At 39.9% G+C, this 21,673-nt stretch overlaps 1 protein-coding gene across 17 annotated transcripts in view; it reads right to left on the reverse strand.

Moving 5' to 3' along the window:
- Positions 1-21,673, reverse strand: part of SLC8A1 (solute carrier family 8 member A1) — a 374,640-nt gene that overhangs the window by 53,452 nt on the left and 299,515 nt on the right. For 9 of the 17 annotated variants that reach the window (XM_032881999.1, XM_032882003.1, XM_032882012.1 and 6 more), the window contains exons 3-7: positions 9,311-9,417; positions 6,044-6,064; positions 5,592-5,609; positions 5,465-5,479; positions 1,551-1,619 (exon numbers count right to left, since the gene is read on the reverse strand). In XM_032881999.1, the coding sequence (XP_032737890.1) occupies positions 1,551-1,619; positions 5,465-5,479; positions 5,592-5,609; positions 6,044-6,064; positions 9,311-9,417 (230 nt within the window). Of the gene's footprint in view, positions 1-1,550; positions 1,620-5,464; positions 5,480-5,591; positions 5,610-6,043; positions 6,065-8,666; positions 8,771-9,310; positions 9,418-21,673 lie in introns of all 17 variants that reach the window. The other 8 variants (XM_032881998.1, XM_032881997.1, XM_032881995.1 and 5 more) reach the window with 8 other exon arrangements.

The raw sequence follows: 21,673 nt of genomic DNA on the forward strand, positions 1-21,673 counted from the left end.
AGTTTAACACCATTTTTTCCCCTTTGGATCATCTATTATGTTTGTTTCTTTTTTACTTTGTTTTATTTTGTTTCTTTTGTTTTGTTTCCTTTTCACTTTGAATATTGGATCAAGTGCTGTCCATTTCATTTCACTCTGGCCAAGTCAGTTTCACCTCCTTAGTTATGTCCAATTGGCCACATGTTATGGTTTTCATTTTGCTTCTCAGACAGAAAATTCATTCTCTCTCTCTGTCTCTCCATACAGATACATGTATGCTTTTTTGAATTCACCATATTTAACTGAGAAGTTGATAATCAATCACAGAACATCAGGGTCTCCACTAACCAGCACAACCTAAAGACCACTGGATAATTCATACCCACTCTTAAAATCTGTATTGACAGGACATAAAACCAGCCCGTGATAAGACCACCAGTAGAGGACCTCCCTTCTTTTCAGTAATTGATTTTGCAAATGACAAATCACAGAAGCTAACAGATACGTGGGTTGTCTGAAAAAGTGGCCACTTATGCTTTCTGGCTCGGCTACTTTTTGAAGCAAGAGCTCTGTGAGAGGTGAAGGGCTCAGAGGGAGAATCCCTATTAGAAAACAGAACAACCCACATGTAGATCTGCACCTGAGGAGCTACTGTTGCTGTTCTCTCACGTCCTGGCAATCTTTAATCTTAACCAACAATGTCAAATTTGGAAAGGGGTACAAGGCCAGCAGTGGGACAATCGTTCAAGGTTATTTTAATCCTTCCCTCAGATCTGCGCTAACAAGTCTGAGAGTAGAGACCTCTTAACAGTTTTCAGCTCCTGATTGGCCTCTCTGGTTAGAGCCTAAGGAGACTGGTTTATTAATTTCCACTAGGAATATTCTGGAACAAGTCTGCAGTCAGGTCTGGGTATCATGATTATCAAGTAGGGAAGTGGGACATGAGGATGAGGAGTGGAGAAGTGTTTCTACCACCACAGCCAGTGACGGTGATGGGGATGACTGAGGATTGAATATCCCTGTCGTTATCCAGACTTGGAGATGATGCCTGGCTCTAAGCTTACAGTAGATGTGGGATGGTTGTGGGATCCTCTGGTCACCTTGGCAATGTTCCCTCCGGAGAACCCCCACAGATGTACTATCATCCATGCATATGTGGCTAACATATTGTGTGGAGGCCAGAAAGGCAAGTTCTGCAAAGAAATACAACTTGCTTTTAAAGAAACTTCATTATACTTAGAATGAAAGGTCCATGTGTGAGAAGCCAGATTTGCAAGAAATCTGGAATATATTGAGACGTGAAAGGGAGAGGTCATGGTGTCCAATCTCCACTGCAGGCCCATGGTGCTCCCTCTACCAGGCCTCCCATCCTGCGTGGATAGGCTTGTGTTTTGTGGCCGACCCACCATATTCAGAACGTCAGAGAAGCCACTGCATTATTTAGCAACATTCTAGTAGGGACAGGGGCCAAAGTCTGCTACCTTAATGTCTAAAGACTTAAAGAACACTTGAAGATAGTTAGCTTCAAGCTAGTAAACTGTGGTTTTCAAGGACCACGATGCAATGAGTACCTGCAATGGTGATTACAGTAGAGGGAATCGGATGTTCTCTAGCATGAACTTTCCGGAAGACAGGTTGGCCTAGTGAAAAGGACAGGCAGAAAATCAGCAGAATGGATGGTGTTGGTTTGTTGCCAGAGCTCTGTGGAATTAGTCAGCTAAACATCACACCCAGATGCACACATCACAAGCAGTGTTAGTTTGGGGGCTGAGTGGATAGAGGCCACTCCAATAGAGGCCACAAAAGTGAGCAAATAAATGGGTCAAATGTGCTATGAGCTAAACCAGGTCATGTGAGTGAACTACACACTCCTGCAGTTAGGTTCCTGCAGGCATCTGAAGTGGAGTGTCCTTGTCCTTCAAGTTACTGCTTCCAGAGGCCTCATGAAACAATGGAAAGCACTCGGTGTGATGACAGGTAACCTGGTTTTGAAGCCTACGGGTGCCAATTACAAGTGAGCACGCCACTAACCCAGTTTCCCCACATGTAAACGGGGATAGTAGCCCCTGCTCCATCCATATTACAGGATTGTTGAGGGTTGAGTAACATAGCACCTGGGAACATGCTTGTTTGTTTCCTGAGCATCTGAATGGGGAAGTTTCATACGCTGGTAGGCTGTGCAAGGGTATGCCATCATCATAGTAACTGTTGGGTTACCAAGGCCTAGGATTTCTATTAAACTTCTGGTTCAATTGACTGCCAAATCCACCTGCTGTTGGCTTCTACCAAGGAGCTACCTTCAACATATCTGAAAATCGTGAGGTTGGGACTTGGTGCCAACTCCGTCAAATTCTTGCCATCTGAATTTGGGTAGAGCATTTCACTTCTCTGAGACTCAGTTTCCTCAATTGTAAATGAAGCTAAAGTTGAAGGGGATTTGTTCCTCTGCTGTAAGTACTGGAGGGATTAAAGTGTTTTAAATTTTCATACTTTGGTTTTCTTAAAAAGCCATGTACCTTGTCGAGTCTATTATATGGTGAGCATAATATAATTGGGAAAGAAACTTTTAAGGAAGTATATTGACTTTTGATATATAACTCTATGGCTGTCTGTTTGGGGAATCAGATGTGCCTCTCTTCTTTCCAAATTGAACCAGAATACTTAGTTTTATTAAACAACTCAAATTAATGTGCTCTAGTTTCCCCCTTCTGGGGTCCCCCTCATTTTTCATTTGACCAGAATACACACTGATGGCATTTGTGAAGCATCTGGGCTTTGGATTGCCAAGGGGTTAAAATGAACGTAGTAATAGAGACTGAAAGGGAGGAGATGAAAGTGCTGGGGTTAGGACACTCATCAAATGGCTGTGGACTTAAAGTCAGGGGGCCAGGCTCTGAATCCTGGATGGGTGATTTGGGGTGGACTGATCAATCACATCCGACCTTCATTTCCTCCCTATAAGTGAGAACAATAAAATCTTAACCCATAAGGCTGAAGATTAAATGAGATAATGAATATGAAATGCTTCACAAACTCTGATGAGCTATAATGTATAGGGGGTTATCATGTTATATGCCAAAAAGGTCAAGGGACAATGAGATCATAGGTTCCAACAAGGGCCTTTCAATGAGGCAAGGTCTAGGAGCAACACGTAAAGATTTGTAAATTCCAGAATCACCTCCAGTACTTAATGTCCACCACTAATGAAATCTCTGAAATATATTGGGCTGTGGACCAAATGACTTTTTCAATTTCCATATATCCTGCTTCAAATTTAGATTTTCACACTCAGCTGCACAAGACCACATAAAACCTGCAGGCAGAGTCCGAGGGCTAGATTAATTCTTCTCTATTGCTCCTGCATCTCAAAGCCGTGACTTCAAAGCCTCAAACTGACTTCAAAGAAAAGTTCTTTCGACTTAGAGCTGCTTTTCACTGTGTAGACCCCAGTTCTAGAATCTTCCCCAGGGCATCTATAGAGAGTGGATCCCAGGCATTCTGACCTGGATTGGGAGAAAAAGGGTGATATACACTGAGAAGAAAGGCCAAGGTAGAGATTCCCAGAGAGCTTCCGGAACATTGTCTTGTTCTAACTATCAATTTCAAGGGTTGGGAAGAGGTGGTAACCATAGAAAAACTATAATATCAAATTGAAGCCATAAGGAAGAACTTTATGAAATAACTACATGAAATGATAGAACTCTTTGGAAGAAGGGATTCTGTTCTCTTGAAGGCAAGATGTGTCTGAGGCAGGAAATGTTGGGCATTACCAGACAGATATTCTAGAACACGATAGGAACAATTTCTGAGAAAAGAAAACTAGGATTCTGTTATTACCTAGATACTTAAAAGGGAAGATGCTTCAAGTGATAATATGGAAGAAAGGCCATCAAAGCAAAATCCTGACATATTCAATAGGAAAAATAGGAAAGTATCTAAATATATCAGTGCATTTTAACAAGGCATTCTATAGCCCAAGATTTTGGGTGAAAATCTCATTATCAGGCTGCATAAGGCTGAAGGTGCTGTTAGAGACTACAATATTTCTACAACAGTTGGCTTTCTTCTTTCTAATTATTTCAGAAGCCATGAAGGCTGCCTTCCCCAATTTCCACAGCCCTCAAATCTCACAAAGTTAACCAACTTATTGGGTGACAGGAACAGTGTATTTCCAAGACTTCAGTGAGTTCAAATGAGGGGTTGAGAAAAAGAAGATAAATTTTTAAAAAATAAATGGAAATTCCTGCACTGGATTAAAAAATAGCATCTTCAGCAGCGCACAGTCAGGGAGACTTGACCTGGGAGAGCTTTGGATGGCTCAGATTTTAAAAATCCTCTATGAGGACTTGTCCTGTTTAACATTTTTATCCTTTGCAATTTCTGTGTCTCTGAGAGTCTGTGGATCGTTCTGTCATTAGATGCCATGTCTGGAGAGAAGCAGTGAGGAGCCAAGAGCCCCTGTGAAACTGCTCCTTTTCAGAAAGTTCTACTTTGGACAGAATCTAGTTGGAACCACCTGATCGCGAGTTTACAAGAACAGTGGTTTAATGAACCCCCAACTCCCCTACTACAGGATTGAGCAAAATTGGAATTTTGAGGACTATTTCCTTCTTCAAATGTTTTGGTTCAGCTGATTGCAGAAAAAAATAATGACAGTAGTGTTATCTGCACAATATATTGGCAAATGCTGTGGCCCGTAGGATGCCCTTGGAGACATCTTCAACCTGCAGTTTCAGACACATCACACTGACCACTTGATATTTCTCTGTCTCTCTCTAACTCTGCCTAGGTGATTCGGAAAGGGTGGGGGGCGGGAATATACTTGGAGTCAAAAGGGAGGATACTGGAAGGGGACCCCTTCTTCCTTCTGTACATGGGAAAACAGCTTTAGAGTTGTGTTAAGTAATGTGACCAACACAGGCTGGACGCCAGTTGGAATGTAAGAGTTTTAAACTCTTACAGTGGCACTTTGGGTCTGTATAGAGCACTGTGTAATGCACTTTTAGGGGTCATGTTAATAACACTCAAACTAAAATCCTCAAAGAGGGGCTCAGACTGATGTCATGGGATGAGGGGAAGGGACTGCTCTGTTCTCTGCTCACAGGGCATCACGTAGCATTAGGAGCCCCAGCCTGGTCCTGGATGTCCATCCCCACGTGTCCTCGAGGCCAGTGACTGTCTTATCTAATCTGGTACCCTGCAGCATCTGGCAGAATCATGGCACACCGTCAGTGCTATGTGAACATTTTCATATCAACCAGTATCAAAATGTGAACAGTTACAGGTTCTCCGTACGAATTTGCTTGTACTCAACACAACACACACATTGTTAATGTGCACAATGTTAAGTGTGTAAAATGAGCAAGAGCACACCATGTGCCACAGCTAAACGTTAACACAGGTTACATAAAATGTGGTTTGGGTTGGATTTTCCAGGGTGTTTGGGGGAAAATGAAGAACATTAAAAAAAAAAAATCTGTCTTACCATACAGGTACTTCCCTTCATTCAAAGCAAATAAAAATGAGAAACGATTTTTAAAAATGTAAACAACATATGGTGAAGACAGCAAAAAAAAAAAAAATTCAATGTCATTAGCTTTAAAAATTCATACCTGTTATTGTGAAGCCACCTAAAAAAGAAAAAAAGAATAAATGTTACTATTTATTTAATTTATATTCTAAATAACAAATACCAGTGATATCGGACTGCCTGGCCACCCATCCAAGATACAACATCTTGCCAAACTATATTTATAATTAAGAAAAATCTGAAAATATCCATTCACAATTTAATTACTACTCATTCTTTTAAGATTATGGGACTTAGTGCACAAATTTAATTCTCGTGCATACCTAAACAATCACTGGTCTTTAAAGAGATTGTACTAAACTAAAAATGGAATATTAACTGTCTAACCTACACAAAAATGAGGCCAATGGCCCTAGACAACAGTCTTGCCAGTCAATCAATAGATATAAAAGTCAGAAAGCTACTGTATCACCTGACATTCATGGAAAATCACCTAGAGAAATGGAAAGGAAATGGAAGAAATGAAATGCTTACCAAGCTCATTCAATAACAGGGCTGTGAAGGAAACAGACAAAGACAACACAGAATAAGAGACCAGATGAATAATGAAAGTAAGAGGAATATCAGCAGAAAGAAATACAGGCAGATCTTATTCCAGTGGGTAGGAAGCCACCGCTAACATGGGTGCTTCCCAGGGAAATGCAGCACTGGGAATATTTTCCAATAAACAATCCCAACACGAATTTTTTGCAAATGTGTGTGACTGATTAGATACGGATACAATTCCCCTTAGCTGTTATTTCTTGGTATTTAATAAAACATTTCTACTGACTATTCTTATATAATATAGCTATCTAGTTTACCAAAGAGAGTAGAAACGTTTTATGAAGTTGTTGTTAACTTCATTTGAGTAAGTCTTCCTCAGTAAATATTGCCCAGGAGCTACGAAGTCACTGAGTTCCACTGAATTCTTCTTCTTCTTTTTTTTTTTTTTATTCCACTGAATTCTTAAATGATGCAGAATTTCAGGTGTTATACCTTTCCTTCAATGAAAACAGATGAAACATCTTAGGAAATTCCAATCTGGCTGCCCTTCCTGAAGATGACTTTGGCCCAAGGTAAAGCTCTCCCTGAAGGTTCTGTTTGCATGGTAGTTCTTGGCCGTTGAAGGGACACTTATGTTTTTTAAATTCTCAAAACCTGAGTGCCAGGAATGAGCATTTATTTGTGTGTCCTTCTCTATGACTTCTGCGTGTTATAACTGGGCAATCATAATATTTCTTGTGGGAACTGACAAGGCAGGTGGTGGGGAGGGGGCATCGTATCTGTAATCTGATTTCTGGGTTATGTGCTTTACCCAGACTATACCACAGCACTTTATTTTGTCGGAAGCTCCCTAGCTAAACATATTATATAAATTTCTTTAGGAGCGCTGGGGAATGCTACAATTATGTTTTCAGCCCCATTTCGCTGCTAACGGCTAGTGGCATTAGAGGATACTTTCTAAAACAAGTCAGTAATTTTATTTATAGTGACAAGAATCCACTTGGAGGGTGTGAAACCAGATAGTGCTATCAAGGAATTTTAATTTGCTTTTACATGAGGGCATCTTTTACTAAAACGACAATTGAAAGAGCTGTATCCAAGATGCTCTTCCTTTAGATAGAAGACAGTGTTTTGGAGGAATACATTTAGAAGTAAGTGCTTTTTTTCCTGTATGCTAATGAGGCATTTTTGATCCCATCTTTGTAAGAAATCAGCTCTGTTTTCTAGTGTCTTTCCTTCTGCCTACTGCCTATGAAGCATATTAAATAGGCCGCATTAAAATGGGTCCCCAGTGCTCCATTCTCCATCATTCCAAATGGCTCCTGGTACCACTTGGCACATGACTAGGTCAGGGACATACACTTTTTTTCCTTTCTTTTTTCTCATAGACTCTGAAGTCACTGAGTTCTTACAAATGTGAGATTAAATTCCTCCAAATGTTGGATCTATATAGGAATTAGTCCTATATATTCAATATTTTTCCTTATGTGTAAAAGTATAAATTTCTTATGAAGTGGTCCATTTGATCATCTTCTATGCTAGCCATCAATTGTTTGGTTGAAATGAGTAAGAGCTTTTAATGTGTAGTAAACTCATTTTACATGTATAACTACACAATCTCTTTAAAATGGCCACTATTAGAGGATAATTGTAGGAAGCCCTTGTAATAATTCAGAATAAAAAATTATCTTTGAGGGTGGTATAAAATTCCTGTCCTTCCTTATCAAAAGTAGGCCATAGAAAATAGAAATAAAATCAAAGAGGACAAAGAAATTGGCTTCTTTGTTCAAATATTTTCCAAAAATATGTGAGTGCAACTCAAAAAAAAAAAAAATCTAGCTATGAGGATACGGCTGTTCATTTATTTATTTATTTATTTACTACATATGTTAGAAATTTGTCGATTCTATAAGCATCAAAATGTTTCTGAGCATAAAGCTGGCTAGGCTGTAAGCAAGGGTCAAATTCTTCCTGAAGGACCATATCCTTCCTACTAAAGGAAATTTGTATGACTATAGTTTCCTACATCTCGTCCCTTTTAAATGTCATTTTTGATGATATTAAAAATCTCAGGCCAAGATGAACACTAGAACGTGGATAACGCTACTCTTCAAGGACCCTGGTTCTTATTAAATATATATTTTTGGAAAACTGGGCTGTCTGAAGAAGCCTAATTACTGAATTCTTCCAAAAGTTCCTATTAGTTACCATTGGACTCATCTGTCAGGACTAGTGGGTATTAAGTTGTCTTTATCACGAACGTTCAAGGGGAGATTTAGCAGTGGGAAGTACATACGAGAATGATCCCTGAGTCATAAATACCTGAACACAGAAATCATGCTTTTAGATCCTCCCTTCTGAATTATAGAAATCTCTTCTAGTCTTTCTTCAGTCTGCTCTCAAAGTTAGTGGGGCATTTCCTGAAGAGAATGGGCTCTGTTTGGTGCATTTGTGAATCAGGGAAGGGAGATAAAACTGTTAAAGCTTCAAAGGAAACAAAGGATAGTAGTACTTGGAGCCGAGGAAGAGGAGAGAGTTAAGTGTGAGAGTAGGAGACACGGAGAGAGAAGAGTACAATTTCTCGCTGGTATGTCTTTGTATACTCTCACACCTTTCATTCCTCTTCTTATCCATTTTGGTTCCTCAAGCACAAGGGAGAAACTGCACTCTTTCTCATATTCCTCACGGTCAAATATTCTAATGGTAATGATCTTCCTGTGGGAACACAAGACAAAGGCAAAACAAATGGTTGGAGTCACACGCTCATGCTAGGGGTTCACCAAGCTGCATGTTACCGTGATGTTATGGAAGGGAGAACTGGCAACACATGGGCCTCACAAGTATGTAACAGGGCATGGTGGCTACTCTCAGGGGGCCCCCGTGACATTGTCTCCTCGTTGGCCACTTTCACAAATGCTTCCTGCTTCTATGAGCTGGCAGAAAGTACCCAGAAATCAGAGCGTGGCCTCCATTTTGGCGTGGCCAGCATCAGCCCTGCCCTTCCCGGAAATGGAGGCCGGGTTGACCGCCCTGAAAATTTGTCTCTCAGACCTGCCGGGTGCAGAGTGGTCAGAATTGGCTGATGGAGCCCCAGGCTGGGCCTGCTGTGGCCTGGGGGCAGGAGGGTGAGATCTATGCCCTGTTACATAGGTGGAGGGATGTGTGTGTTGTGAGCCACGTCTGAAGAGTGCAGGCATCCAGGGTGGCACAGGCCAGCAGAAGCTGTTGGGCTCAGCCCTGGAGCAGCTCCCCCACCTTTCTTCTCACTCATCTCCACCAGGCGGGGCTCTCCAATCTCAAGGAAGAAGGTCTTGTTTTTCTCATACTCCTCATCATCAATTACCTTGACTGATATTGTTTTGCTGAAACAGAGAAGAATAGAAATTGACGAACAAGGGGAAGAGGAAAGAGAAGAGAACGAACATAGAGAAGAGGAAAGCAAGGTTAACAAGCTGCACTTCCAGACAAATGGCAACTGAGAAAATTCTGTACTGTGACTCTGTTCTTCCAGGAGTGGTATGGGATAGTTCTGAAAGATTGGAGAGGTCACCCAATGCACAGCTCCCCTGCCCAAGGCCATGGGATGATTTTAGGCACTCAGGACTCACGGGTTTATCATCACCAGCAGAAGGAAAAGCAGAACACAGATCACAATAATAAGAAAAGAAAAATATATTTATTTGGTAAATGTTTTAACCATAGGATTGTCTGAGCCGTGGCCTGGAATTCATTCATTTAGAACAAATAAGTAAAACACATCAAAATATCAACAGAGGTTATCTGTGAGTGATAGGCTGATTGGTCCTTTTTTGGGGACTTCATTCTCTTTACTCTATTTCCAAACATAATATTTTTGTAATAAACCGTTATTAAAGTAATAAATGCATAAGACCATCACCAAATAAAATCAAACTCTTTTAACTTACCCCACCCAATGTCCTAGAATCAAACTCTTATTCAGGCTAGTCAGATTTTCCACCTAGGTCACAAGGGGAAAATGTTCATGTTTTTTCTAAAGATGGAAGCTGAGTCCTCCCAATAGCTGTTTTGAAAGGTGGGGGATGGGAGTCATGATGCTATACTGATTCTCATCCCTCCAAAGCTGAGTTTCAACTTTGACAAAATATATCATTTACACCACTTTCAAACTCCACCCATACACCAAGACATTCAGTTAAGAATTTTTCCCATAATCCATCTGTTAGCTCTTCTAGCTTTGGGGTTCTCTGGTTGTGAGTGACTGGCAGACTGTAGGACAAATGCAAATATTACGCAAATCTTAATTTCCCATAAACCTGATGACTGAAGATATATCGTTACCTTCTAATTAATAAAGGCTTAATCACTTCCTGTATTACCACATACTCAGAGCCCCCTAAACCCTTGTTTGTCCTTGAAAAAAATTTTTTTCCAGTAATACTGGCCAAGAACATTTCTGACTAAGGTTTTTTGAAACAATGAGTTTACACAGATGCATAGTTTTAAAGTCACAGACATTGTTTAGTTTTGGTGGAATTTTCTAGGCCTTCTGGAAGGAAATTAGTTTATAACTTTTTTTTTTTTTTTTTTTTTTTGAAGAGAGGTAGAGGTGGGTGGGAAGGGATAGAGGGGAGGAAGAGAGGATCTTAAGTGGGCTCCACCCTGAGATCATGACCTGAGCCAAAATCCAGAGTTGGACACCTAGCTCACTGAGTCAACCAGGTGCCACCCCCTTTTTAAAATTATTGATCAAAACCACCAAGTTTTATTTCTACCCACATATGCCAAAAAGCATCAGTGTTCTTTCCTAGTATGAAGGAGAAGAAAGGTAGAAGTTTCTTATAATTCTCTAAATTTCCTAACCCCTAATGCTAAATGCTTTAGTCTTGCTTTCTTGGGTTAACAGTGTGGAAATGAGATCAGATGACTGGTTCTGGTCCTTTGGAGCCCCATAACCAGCTCTCTGCTCCTCAGCTTACAAATATCCCCACATGATGCTCATATCTAATTTCTCTTTACTAAGGAGTTGGGGCTCATGACAGTGCTTTTTCTTTTCTACCTCAGCTGTGTCCTCAAAGACTGAAATACTAAGGCCAGATGAGCAGTTGTAAATGACTAAAGCAATAATCATTTTTTCAGAGAAGTTAGATATTTACAGACTTCCAACGGTGTGACAAAGTCCAACTTCATGTACACAGTGAACAATTCCTGTCTAACTTCTGGAACTATTCTCTGGAATGGACCTATTTAGTGTGTGTATATGTGTGTGTGTGTGTGTGTGTAAATATACATATCAAATCAGCCTACCCTGACTACACTAGGATATCTAATCATTCCCTAATCTCCAAAAGTTATAAATTATTAGAGAAAGTACAAGAAGATATAAGAAATGATGATACATGCATTCTTTATTTCAGAATTGAATTTGATATTATAAGTGAAATCAAATTTATTCTACAAAATTCTGCCAAATGTTTATCCTTTTTGTCATCAACCTTCTTCATTTTGGATATTAATTTCTATCTTCCTGCCTTATCATCACAAACTGCAGTTGTGTAGCTCTACTAAAGGAACCAGCTATAAGACCAAACATGGGAAAGGGTTAATGGGCATTAAGATGCTACCATCTTCTGGACCTCTTGGCCCAACGTTCATTATCACTTCATGATTGGGTACACCAAGTTGGATGCCATGTTGCAATGCTCTTGCTTGTATTACCTTGAAACATTCTACTTCTCTTTCTCCATCAAGTACTCCCAACCCATCCTACATCTCATCCCATGTTTTATTAGATTGCAGAAACAGAGTACAGTAGAGATGGTTGGTGTAGCCTGGTTAATAGGGTGAGGTTTTGTTTAGAAAAAGCTTCTAGTTTTATTCCCAAAGAGCAACATGACCACTCATTCAGAAATAAATAGAAGCAACCAAATAACGTTGTTTCTTATTCTTGGCAAATTTAATCCTCTATTGTCCTAACAGCTTTATTTCTTATACTCTGAGTAGCTGATGAGTATGAGATACATGAAGCCCCACACAGTTTGTTTGTAGAATAAAATAAGCACTGAAATTTATTTTTAGGTTACCACTATTTACTAAGATCATAATCTTTAGAAAATGTTTCAGAATTTGATAATTGTGACACTGGAAAATCAAAGAAGAAAAAGAAACCAGTACCTCTGTAGGTGCCTGACTAAGACCCCTAAAATAGATGGGATTTGCATAATGGTGTATTTCAAAATCATTAATAATACCATCAGTAGTGTGCCTGACAGGACAAACCATTAAATTATAAATTGATTTCGGTGTTCTTGCATAGCAAAATGATTAATAGGAAGCTTGTTTATGAAAGGACATTCTAGGCCATTGGCTGTTCTTCTTTTCTCTTTACCAATGGGATGCAGTCAAGTTTTCTTTCTTTAAAGATAGATTTATTTATTTATTTATTTATTTATTTATTTATTTATTTGATAGGCAGAGATCACAAGTAGGCAGAGAGGCAGGCAGAGAGAGAGAGGAGGAAGCAGGCTCCCTGCTGAGCAGAGAGCCTGATGTGGGGCTCAATCCCAGGACCCTGGGACCATGACCTGAGCTGAAGGCAGAGGCTTTAACCCACTGAGCCACCCAGGTGCCCCAAGTTTTCTTTCTTTAGATTGACAAATTAATCCAAACAAGACTGGAACAGTCAGGTAGACACAGCATTTCATCCAATGACAACTCTTACGCTCTTATTGCCCCATTAAGAAACAAATAGAAAACCTGATGTCATGCAATTTTCAACTACCATAATTATGAAGAAGATAATGAGAGCTTTTCATCTGATTTTTTTACACATCTCTCTGATGTTTTCTGGAAACTAGCAAAGCAGTTACAAATCTTATAACACTAAATAATTTCTCAGTGTAGCTAAAGTTTCTATGGAAATCCATCTTGGTTCCATTTCTAAGGGGGAGAAAAGGATTTGATTAAGAAAGATCAGTTTATTGAGTGAAAAAATGCAGGTTGTTCCTTTTTTTTTTTTGCAGTGCTTTTCTTTTGGTAATCCTAAACCAACATCTATACTTGACTTCTCAGTCTCTCTCTCTCATCTGATGGGTCTCAAAAGATCTGAACACCTTCCAACATTCTACCAAGGAGTTCGTAGGTCTGGTGGTGACTCAGACAGACGGTGCAAAAGGAAAGAAGGAGGTGGGGCTTTATTAGTGGAGGTGAAAAAAAAACCTTTAAAATACATTCTGACCTCTCCTCAGTAAGCCAAAGTAATCTGGACCTCTTTTTTATTTCAGCCTCAATTTTCCCTTCTGTGGTTTCTTCTTCTCAAGACTGCCCTTGATATTAGGAGAAGTGAGAAAAAGATGAGTTTGAAAAGAGAAGAGACTCTCCTTTTAAATCCCTATGCAAAAGATTTTAGTGAGGATTTCACATATTTAGATACTGCAATGGCTGTTTTAAAAATTATTATTAAAAAAATTAAACTCACTTTAGGCATACTGAGAGGTCACTGGACCTATGAGCACTTTACATTTCTTTCTTTTTTTTTTTTAAGATTTTATTTATTTATTTGAGTAGGCAGAGAGAGAAGGGGAAGCAGACTCCCTGCTGAGCAGAGAGCCTGATGTGGGGCTCGATCCCAGAACCCTGAGATAGCAGGCTCCCCGCTGAGCAGAGAGCCCGATGTAGGTCTCGATCCCAGGACCCTGAGATCATGACCTGAGCGGAAGGCAGAGGCTTAACCCACTGAGCCACTCAGACACCCCCACTTTACATTTCTTAATTCACCTGTCTTCATAACAGCCCTAGAAGAAAATTCTGCTATTTGCCAATTCACAGAGGAAACAATGACTCAGAGAAGTCAAATAACTCCCAAGGTCACAAAGGGCTGTAACTGGCTCCAAAGACTGATACCTTCAATTATATAACCCACAAAGTTCCTTATTCATTCAGCTGTGCAGTATTTTTATGATCACTTTAAAGGATCTGGATCATTATTTTAAATTAATATAAAGGTTTATTGTTTTAGCTTTATGTTAACAAGGACTGCTTAGATTAGCAATGATAGAATTTCAACTCTATTTTTAAAAGGAGAGGAGCACACCTATTTTATGATGGCTGCCCTAAAAAGTTGAATCCTTGGGGAGACAGAGGTCCTATCAGAAGTAATTGAAAAGTGCCATGAGTATGTAGGGACTCGGCAATTCTGGAAATTTTGAGCCACCAACCAGTAGCTTCAGTCTCATGCGGAGGTGGGGTGGGTACTTATTAGAACTGCAGAATCTCAGGGGCCATGCCAGACCCTCCAAATCGTATCTATATATTAACAAGATACCAGGATGATGCTATGCATGTGAAAGTTTCAGAAGCATGGATCTAGATGTGTTCTTTTATTAAGTCAGAGAATGAAGTGAAAGCTGGGCTTGTGTTTTGGGAGGGACTGTCTGCCCATTAGAATCACACCTGGAGCTCAGCAAACTTTGAGTGTGGGGCAGGACCCACTCAAAACCAGTGACCTCAAGCTCTCTGGTTGTGGGGCCCCAACATGAATAAAGTTTTTAAACGTTTTTTGGGTGGTTCCAATATGCAGCAGGGACTGGCAGCTGGCTAATTAATGGAGGGCAGGAATGTATGTCTGATGTTTCAAAGAATGTATTAAATAAAGAACAGATAGAATTGTGAGAAATTCAGAGCAAAACTAAATTTCAGATCTAATTAGCAATCTAGACTGAAACATGGGAGAACCATTTTGCTTTGTTCTTCACCATTGTTTTTTCTGGATTATGTAGAGTATTTAACATTTTGTTTTCTCCTCTGAGGAAAGCCTGGTCTCCCCGGGCCACCTTCATAGTGCAGGTGAGAAAACACTTTTAGCTTTCAGGCAGCAAAGTTTACACTCACACAGAGTGATTTCCTTCCCCACAAAGTGATAGGAAGTCTGGTGATAGGCTTTTACACAATGGAAGTTCTATTTGGAAAGTAGAAAACCTAAGGATTTCAACTGCCACAGAAGACAGTAAAGCCTCATCCTGCTCTCAGAGAGTTTCTAAGCCATGTCAGTGAAAGGCCACGTTTGTGGAACTGGAAATTTTCCCCATCATGGCCACCACACTTAGACTCAAGAAAGCAATGACTCAGGATTGATCACACATGAAGGCAAAAGACCTGGCAACTTCTCTGACCACAGAGTGATGTCATCAGGTAAGGCAAATTTGAAATCTCACCCCCAGTACACCTGGTATTAAAATAGAATAAACTCTTAATACTCAAAAAAACGAGCCAACTTAAAAACGGGCCAAAGATCTGAATAGATGCTTCGCCGAAGAAGATCAACAAATAGCCAATACGCATGTGAACAGGTGCTCCACAGCCTTCGTTATCGGAGAAATGCAAATGAGAACCACAATGAGATACCAATGCAAACCCTCTAAGATGGCTAGAATCAGAAAGACAGATAATAACAAGTATTGTAGAGAACATAGAGCGATGAGAACTCTCCTACACTGCTGGTCGGAATGGAACATGTTGCAGCTGCTTTGGAAAAACCTAGCAGTTCCTCAGAAATGTAAAGACAGAGGGACCTTATGACCCAGGGAATGACCTAAATAGCCACTGACTAATGAATGAATAAACACAATATGGTCTGTCTACGCAACGGAATATTATTCAACAATAAAAAGAAAGGAGATTTTGACACATGTTACTAAAGGATAGCAGAACATGCCACCCCAAAATATGCCATTTTGGTATAATGATAATTTGGAGCTGTAGGCACTTGAAAAACAGCAGATGCAGGGTGAGCCTTTATCTGAACTTCTCTATCTGCCTAAACACCGATGCTCCAAAATGATCTCCATTGTTACAGTTTCCCTCCCTGGGAATGTCATCAGCCATTATTACAGGAGAGGAGACTAGAAGTAGATGCCACATCCTGACAAACTTTTGTCACAATTGTCATACCTCCCATCTGTTCTTCCAAGGATCTCTTAGTCTTTCCCCCAAATCATCTACTTTCCCCCAAGAGGCCTTCATCCCCCACCTCATTCCCTCCTAAGGTGGTATTTAAGCCTACATTTCAGCTACCTTCAAGAGTGACTAATTTTTCTCTGGGTGTCTCTCATGTATGCATGAGGTGTACATGTTAATAAATTGGGGGGGGGTTTCCTCTTGTTTATCTGTTTTTTATTACATGATCTCAGCTATGAACTCAAAAAGGTAGAAGAAAATTTACATTTCCTCCCCCACACTTCAACATGGCTGAACCTTGAAAACATTACATTGAATGGAAGAAGCCAGACACAAAAGTTCTCATATTATAAATTCCATTTACATGAAAAGTCCAGAACAGGCAAATCCACAAAGACAGAAAGTAGCTTAGTCAGTGGGGGCGGGGGGCGGTAAATGGGTCTTGATGATCAATGGGTATGTGTTTTCCTTTGGGGGTGATGAAAATGTTCTACAGTTGACTGTAGCAATAGTTACACAATTCCAGAAGTACACTAAAACTCATTGAATAGCTTATTTTAATTAAGCGAATCTATGACATATGAATTATATCTTAACAAAGCTTTAAAAAAAAAAAAAAAAAGCAAGCTTCAGCATCCAGTCCTTAGAAAGAACTGTTTCTTAGGTGAGAAAATGTGATGAGAACATTTTAGGTTTTTTGGTATGGAGTTAAAAAGTTTGTCAGCCCCGCCAAACAGAAAACCAGAGGGCCACATGCCCCAGACAGGGAGAGCCACGGGCCCCAAAGCTAAGTGCTCAGCCTGTCAACTCTGCTGGCCTCAATCCATCCCTTGTCCCAGGTTCCCTGCAGAATCGGTCCTTCTAGGACCAAGGGCTATGGATGTCGTACTTAAACACGCTAAACATTTCTGGTGGCTCTGACCTCAGGCCTAGCTTCCTTGGCCGGAATGTTACGGAGTATGTCAGAAGTGGCATTTCCTTCATGGCATTTGTTTAAGAAGAAAAGGAGAGGACTAAAATCCTAGGTTATGCTGCTGCCCCTCACAGAGTCCCCAGCTCTGTTCACATCACGTCCGGCATTATCCAGCACCCTCGCTGGCATGGATTTCTCTTGGCCTACGAGGAACTATGGGCTCACTGTGGATTACCTTTTTATCCCTTGGTTTACATCCTGGACCATTTTCAGCATTTTTTTTTTTTTTCCTTCAAAAATTGGTTTGATGACTGACTTGGGGATTTGGAGTTAGGGAAAGAAAGAGGCATTCAGAGAAGACCCAGGCATGTAATCTCATTTTCTGTAAGCAACCCAAATCAACTCCTCTGTCCAATGAACATTCCAAATAGGATAAACAGTCTGCTAGTCACATTATTTCTAATAACATTTTCCCATCATTTTTAGCTTAAGAGAAACTTTGGGCATGGACTAGCTTGGGAATTTGCTCAAGATCCCATGTTAAGATGGGTCATAGAGAAGGGACCAGGCCATGACTCAGCTCTTGTGTCCTTTGATGACATGTCGGGAGCATCAGACCGGGATGCAGATTACCCAAATTCCTCTCTTGGTTCTGCCACTTTCTAGCTGAGAGTTTTAGACCAGTTGTGGCATCTTTCCAAACCTAAGTGTTATCATCTATCAAATGGGGATAATACAACTCACTTCACAGTGATTGTGATGATCAAATCACGGGTGTCATCATTCATCAGCTGTAGATGATACAACTTCACAGGGTGTTGCCAAGATGAAATAATTCAATGCAGGCCAAATAATTTTGCAAAGGACTCTAAGATGTTCGGAATAGTTGTTATTATTCGTTGAAAAGGAGTGGTTTGTTCTGTAGTTCTTATTTGCCTGTTCATCTAGCCACCAAAAGGGGCAGTTGGCAGATGGTGGAGGTGGGTGTCAGGAAATATTTGATGGAGTGATGGGCCATAGCTCAAGTTCACTCTCATACGTAGCTTGGGATCACATCCCATATAACGGGCAAGGATGGGCCCCTAAACTCAGAGAAACAAGCACAAGGGCTACTGTTCAGCATCTCAGGCCCAGCTTGGTGAGGTCCCATTTGACCACATCAGCTAATTACACAGAAGGGACTGAAATCCTCCTTTTCCTGGAGCTCCTGCTATAAAGCAGAGCCTGACGAACAGGGGTAGTACTATTCTGTAATTTAAATAGACTCTGAGGTTGAGAGCTGCTAAAGTAGCTAAACCAAAGTAATTCTCCAGGAGGCCTTGTCATCCATGCACCGAGCTCTACATTATCAAGTGGTAATTGAAATGACTGCTTCAAGCAAGGCAAAAGGCAGGGACAACTAAAATCCTGCTGTTCTCTGGCGATACCAGGAGAATGGTACAGAGCACTGGAGAGGGGCTTTGCCAATAGAACCTTGCTCTATTCTCTTTTCTTCTGCTTACTTTTGTAACTGAAAGGCCACCAATTTATTTTTTCCAAATGCAAAATGGGAGCCAATGCAATTCATTTTTGATCTCTCTCCCTTTAGTATTGTCAGCTTTAGTCTCAAAAGAAAAACCTGGGAGCTACCTTCCTGTTCCTAGAAGACCTGCCTGGTTGACCAGTTGACAGAGACCCTGCAGGGATCCTGGAGTTATTGTTCCAACCTGCTAACAATTGTCGTGTCCCCCAAGGTTCTATTCAATTATGGCAGGCTAGTGGGAAAGCCACATGAGTAGAGTGTTTCAGAGAAAATGATACTAATGTGTTAAAAAGTGACCATCATTTTGTGATATATAAAATCTATACCTGATTATTGCTCCACTCTTCTGCAGTCAGTAGTGGCAGTCTTCAGGAGGGTAGAGTCTAAAATCCTGGGTTTGTTACCTAAGTGTACATGCTGAGACAACTTGTCAACCTAGTGAGAAATAAAGTGGATCAAGCATTGGACCTCATGCTGAATACAGATCTTTGTCTAGATTTTTAAGAACTGTTTCATAATATTAGCATTGTGCCAGTTCCATGAGAGAGAGAGACTTTTAACCAGACGCTGGAGGGTTCTCATCATCTCCTAACAGCTTTTTTAACTTGTCAGCACTACCCAATTGTCTATAGAGATCTTTGCTGTCCTCCTTAAAGGGAACGAGAAAGGTCAAATTCTCTAGAAAACATGGTTTTGACAATACCTCAAAGGTGAGGATAAATGTTGACTACTTTGTGTGGCATCAAGTATCTTTTCTTTAACCTGAACACAAACATCTTTGGTTCAGTTTTAGAAACTTCTGTGAAGTCCTCAATTTGCCACTGCCCTTTGTAAAAATTTGGAATTCAGTGGAATTGATGCTATTGAATTGCAAAGAAGCTTTCGGTTTCCCATCCTTTCCTTTTCTTTCTTTCTTTCTTTTTTTTTTTTTTTAAAGATTTTATTTATTTATTTGACAGACAGAGATCACATGTAGGCAGAGAGGCAGGCAGAGAGAGAGAGATAGAGAGGGAAGCAGGCTCCCTACTGAGCAGGGAGCCCAATGTGGGGCTCGATCCAAGGACCCTGGGATCATGACTTGAGCGGAAGGCAGAGGCTTTAACCATTGAGCCACCCAGGCGCCCCCCACCCATCCTTTTCAAAAGCTCTCTTCATATTGGACATTTTAAACATTCCTGGGTTTTACTCAACTCTTTCCAGAGATCATTTCTGCATTTGGACCTTCCTCCTTTGTCAAGATTCTTTGTTCAAAGTGGAGTACCCTTGGAAGATGGTGGAAAAATTTCACTCCTAGAATGTTACAGAACAGCAGATAGTATATGCCGAAAGCATCTCTATCTGAGAAAGGCCAGCTTTAAAAATAGAACACCAACAAATAAAGCCAGGCTTTCTTCAGTTTTTTTTTTTTTTTTTTTTTTTACATTCTCTCTTTTCCTTCCTCCCCTTCCTTTCTCAATGGCCACCATATATTCAATGGCAAATCAGTCTCTCTCTGAATACAGTCATAGAAAATACTCTAAAAGTCAAGATGTCGGGGCGTCAGGGTGGCTCAGTGGGTTAAAGCCTCTGCCTTCCGCTCAGGTCATGATCCCAGGGTCCTGGGATCGAGCCCTGCATTGTGCTCTCTGCTCATCAGGGAGCCTCCTTCCCCCTCTCTCTCTGCCTGCCTCTCTGCCTACTTGTGATCTCTGTCTGTCAAATAAATAAAAGCTTAAAAAAAAAAGACAAGATGCCACATACTTTTCTTGAATAGAGCCAAATGAAATCAATAATTAGTGAATTGTTGCTGAGTTTTATCTTTCACATTTCTGATGCTTGTCTAACATTTTATTGCTATTTTACATCAGATTAAGCAATCAGTCCTTAGGCGTTCATACTATATATTCTATAACTGTGTTTTGATTTTAGTTTTGCATTTCACAATGGGAGGCTTATGGTTTACAAAAAATCAAAAACAGCAAATAGTAGTATTTATTGACTACCTACTCAGTGGGGTGTAATATTAGAAATGCAGATTGGGCTCAGGTTTGTTTATACTGAAGATATCATGTAAGGAACTCTCCAGAAATTTTATTCTGATATTCACTTATTTTTCCCCAAAATAATATAATTATTAAGGCGAATCAGGACTCTGTGACCCTGTCTATGGCTCTGAGTCATTGTCATTCCACAATATGGGTAGAGAAAATGACCTCCCAAGATGCTTTCTTAAAAAAAGGAATCAGATTGCAAAATTCTTCCTCTGCCATTTACTAGTTGCACCTGTGTGAATTACTTATTCTTTCTAAGGCTAGAGCTCCTGCTCTGTAAAGTGGTTAAAATGATGGTATTTCTTTCCACTGATTGCCGCAAACAGTAATTGTGATAATACATACAAAATGCTTAACACAGAGGTTGGCGTATACTAAGCACTAAATGAATATTAGCTATTTCTATTATGGCCATGACCAATATTGTTTCAAGTTAAGAACTGGGACTTTTGGGAAGGAATTGCCTATAACTCTTGCAAGAGGCTTAATCTATGCCTTAATTTTCACCTCTTTAAAAATGGAATAATTAGATCTATATTATAAGGTTGTTGAGAGGATTAGAAAGGAAAACAAAATCGTAAGCAATCAATAAGTGATGGTTATCAAAATCATTATTAAGGAGAGCAAAGATAACTGAAGTATTTCAGTGAAGCTTAGTTACTGGCATGAAGGGGTAGCTTAGTAGAATTGGTAATACAGTCCTTTTAAAAAAAAAATCAAATTTTCAGTGTCCATCTTTGGCTTTTGTTTTCCCCAGCAATCTAAGAAAAAAAAAAAAAACAATTTGATTCTGAACAGAATTCTGTCCTTATTCATGTGAAATATCAGCAAGCCTATATTTCATGGGTTCGTTTTTCACCAAATACAGCTAAAATAATCTGACTTGCTTTCAGATAATTTGCAGTTATTTCTCTTAAATTGCTTTTCCTGCTTATTAAAATAATCCTTGTTCACTATTGAGAATTTGACAAATGCAGAAATGAAAAAAAAAATTAAAATCTCCCATAAGGTTACCACTAGAGATCACCATTTAACATTTAAAAATGTTTTAAAAATGTTCGCTTTTGGCTTTTAAAATACACAGCTACGGAATTTGGACTACGTTGAGGTTGTGTATGTGTAAATAAAATTTGGTGTCAAGATTTTTCACCTAATGTATCTTGAACATTTCCTGGGGCACAATTTTTTTTTAAGCCTTTCCTTTAGAATGGCACAATTTA

Source organism: Lontra canadensis, unplaced genomic scaffold (assembly GCF_010015895.1).
Source record: "Lontra canadensis isolate GAN:19392208 unplaced genomic scaffold, GSC_riverotter_1.0 scaffold78, whole genome shotgun sequence".
Lineage (NCBI taxonomy): Eukaryota > Metazoa > Chordata > Mammalia > Carnivora > Mustelidae > Lontra > Lontra canadensis.